At 58.8% G+C, this 2567-nt stretch overlaps 1 protein-coding gene across 1 annotated transcript in view; it reads right to left on the bottom strand.

Moving 5' to 3' along the window:
* The window catches only part of LOC103801982 (plexin domain-containing protein 1-like), a gene marked incomplete at its 5' end in the record, with an annotated part of 18154 nt that extends 16222 nt beyond the window's left edge, over positions 1–1932 (bottom strand). The window contains 2 exon segments of the mRNA XM_009074419.1: positions 1767–1812; positions 1815–1932. Coding sequence (XP_009072667.1) covers positions 1767–1812; positions 1815–1932 — 164 coding nt within the window.
* Between the last annotated feature and the right edge of the window lie 635 nt (positions 1933–2567).

Below are 2567 nucleotides of genomic sequence, written 5' to 3'. Positions count from 1 at the left end.
CCCCCAAAACCTTCCCTGACCCCCCACATCTTCCCCCAGACCTCCTGCCCCTGCTCCCTGCACATGATCCCAGCTGCCAGAGGCAGGGAAGGAGCTGTCAGCTCAGGATGGAATAAAATGCTGTTAGGAAAATCCTGTAACTTGTGTTTTTTCTTGCTTCAGCAGAATTTAGGGAGAGCCACTGCACTCCTCTCCTCCTGTCTCAACCCTCACTCCAGGGAAATCCTTCCCAGCTCTTCCCTAGGGCAATTCCAGTCCCTTTTTGCTCAGAGGGGCTGATGCATCCCTCTGGGATGGATGTGGAAACTGAGGCACAGGGAATGCTGTGCCTGTACTTGCTGTATCCCAGCACACACCTCCCCATGGGATGCAGGGACAGGTGACAATGACAAAATCTCCCATGTCCTCACATCCCCCCTGTGCTTCCCAACGTGCTCCACATACTCCAGGGGGGAAGAGGCAAGGTTGGAGCACAGAGGAACTGGATGCTGTGCTCCTGACCTCATCTCTGACTCACTGGGATGTTCTGATCCATCACCTTGCTTTGGATAAAGCAGGAATTAGGAGAGGAGAAGTTTGGGTCACGGGAATCAGTGGGGCAGAGCTCAGGCAGGGAACAGAGCTTCATCCTGTGGGGTCAGAGCTGCCTCTCTGCACCCCAAAGCTGGAATATTTCAGAGGGAGAGAGAGAAAACCCTTCCAGTCCCTGCACTGGCACCTCTCAAGTGAGATCTCACCTTCTGCAAGGTGGGACAGGGTGAGATGCACCTGTGACCTCACTCTCAGGACAGATCCTCTGAGCCTCAGGAAATCACTGCCTTTTCCTCCAGAGAACCACAAGCACCATCACACCCTCCCTGTGGCTCCTTGGCATTTCCTCGTGCTGTGGTGGCCACTGGTGGTTTTGGGGTTGGTTTGGGCTATTTTCAAACACTTCCACATTGGGACTTTGCTGGCTCCTGGACTTTTTTCAATGCTGATGGATGAGCTGGAGCAAAGTGGAAGCAGCCACAGCTGTTTGTCCCCTGCATGTTGTGCCATGGGGGCACAAGTCACCCCCTACCAAAACCAGGCAGGCATCCCCCACTCTCAGAGCTCAGGAAACTCCTCTGGCTGCCAAGGGACACATAGCCCTGCCACAAATAACCAGGAGCTAATTGAGGGCGGGTAATTAGGCACAGCCAGGATGGGAGAGCCAGGGGAGGTGTCCCAGGAGGTGACACTGCTGCTGATGGAGTTGTTTAGCAGTGACACAAGGACAGAGCCTCCCCCTGCTCCTGCACAGCCCCAGCACAGCCCCAAGCCCTGTAAGCCTTGAGGACACATCAGCACTGTCCCCATGGCATCGCAGTGAGGGAAACATCCCAGGATTTCCAGCTCTGGCAGGGCTGGGGAGCCGCAGGGTTCAGAGCAATCCCAAGGCACTGGGCTGTAATTATCCCCTGGGATGTGGGATCCAGCCCCACACATTAGATGGGAGGCAGAATTCCTGCCCAGCCAGGAATAGCTGCCGTGGCCGGGCGCTGGCAGGACCCAGGCAGGGGGCAGGGAGGCAGCAGCACTCACCACGATCCGTGTCTCGGCAGGGCTGGGGAGCCGCAGGGTTCAGAGCAATCCCAAGGCACTGGGCTGTAATTATCCCCTGGGATGTGGGATCCAGCCCCACACATTAGATGGGAGGCAGAATTCCTGCCCAGCCAGGAATAGCTGCCGTGGCCGGGCGCTGGCAGGACCCAGGCAGGGGGCAGGGAGGCAGCAGCACTCACCACGATCCGTGTCTCGTTGGCTGGCCGAGGGTCGATGGCCAGCCCCCACCCGTAGTGTCGATGGCCAGGCTGCCCCCCACCAGGTCCTGGCTGATGTGGGTCCCCTCGGGGGTCTCCCGAGCTCTCCTGTGCCCTTTGCCCACGGCTGTGCTCCCGGGGGGGCGTCCTGGGGGGCACAGAGATGGGTCAGAGGGCACTCTGACCAAGAGGGCACTCCTGGGATCAGCTCTGTCCCCCAGCAATGCCTCTGGTGATGGGACATGAGTTTCAGCAGGTCTCAGCCTTGAGAAGCAGCATCACTGCAAGGATGGAGATGCAAGGAAGAATCTCTCCAGGCAGAGGTGGCTACAGGTGCAGGGACAGGTGACAGTCACCCCAGGCAAGAGGGAATAGCTGTGATGGAGGGGTGTAAGGAGGCAAAACACCATCTTGGCTCACACCCTGCACACACCAGCACTACCCCAGGGATGGGGAAACTGCCACCAGTTCCCTCCTCTGGGCTGGGCTGGTGTCCCAGGACAGACTCCAAGCACCATCCTCCACAAAAACATACCCCTCATCCCCTCCTAACACATCTCCCCAGCCCTGGGGAGGGAGCTGGGGCTGGAAAAAAGCAAGGCTGAGGGGGGCTAAAAAAGCCATTTGGGCCCAAATCTGCAGAGAATCATGAGACTCCTGGCAGCTGGGCGCGGGCGAGCGCTCGCCCACGGCAGGGACACAGCCAGGACGTGTGTCCCCAGCCAGGGGGACACAAATCCCCCGGGGGGGATGCAGGCTGCTCCTTTCAGCATTGGCACGGCG

Source organism: Acanthisitta chloris, unplaced genomic scaffold (assembly GCF_000695815.1).
Source record: "Acanthisitta chloris isolate BGI_N310 unplaced genomic scaffold, ASM69581v1 scaffold13095, whole genome shotgun sequence".
Classification (NCBI taxonomy): Eukaryota; Metazoa; Chordata; class Aves; order Passeriformes; family Acanthisittidae; genus Acanthisitta; species Acanthisitta chloris.
The sequence above is the reverse complement of the archived record's forward strand: the minus strand, read 5'-3'. Positions and strand labels throughout refer to the sequence as shown.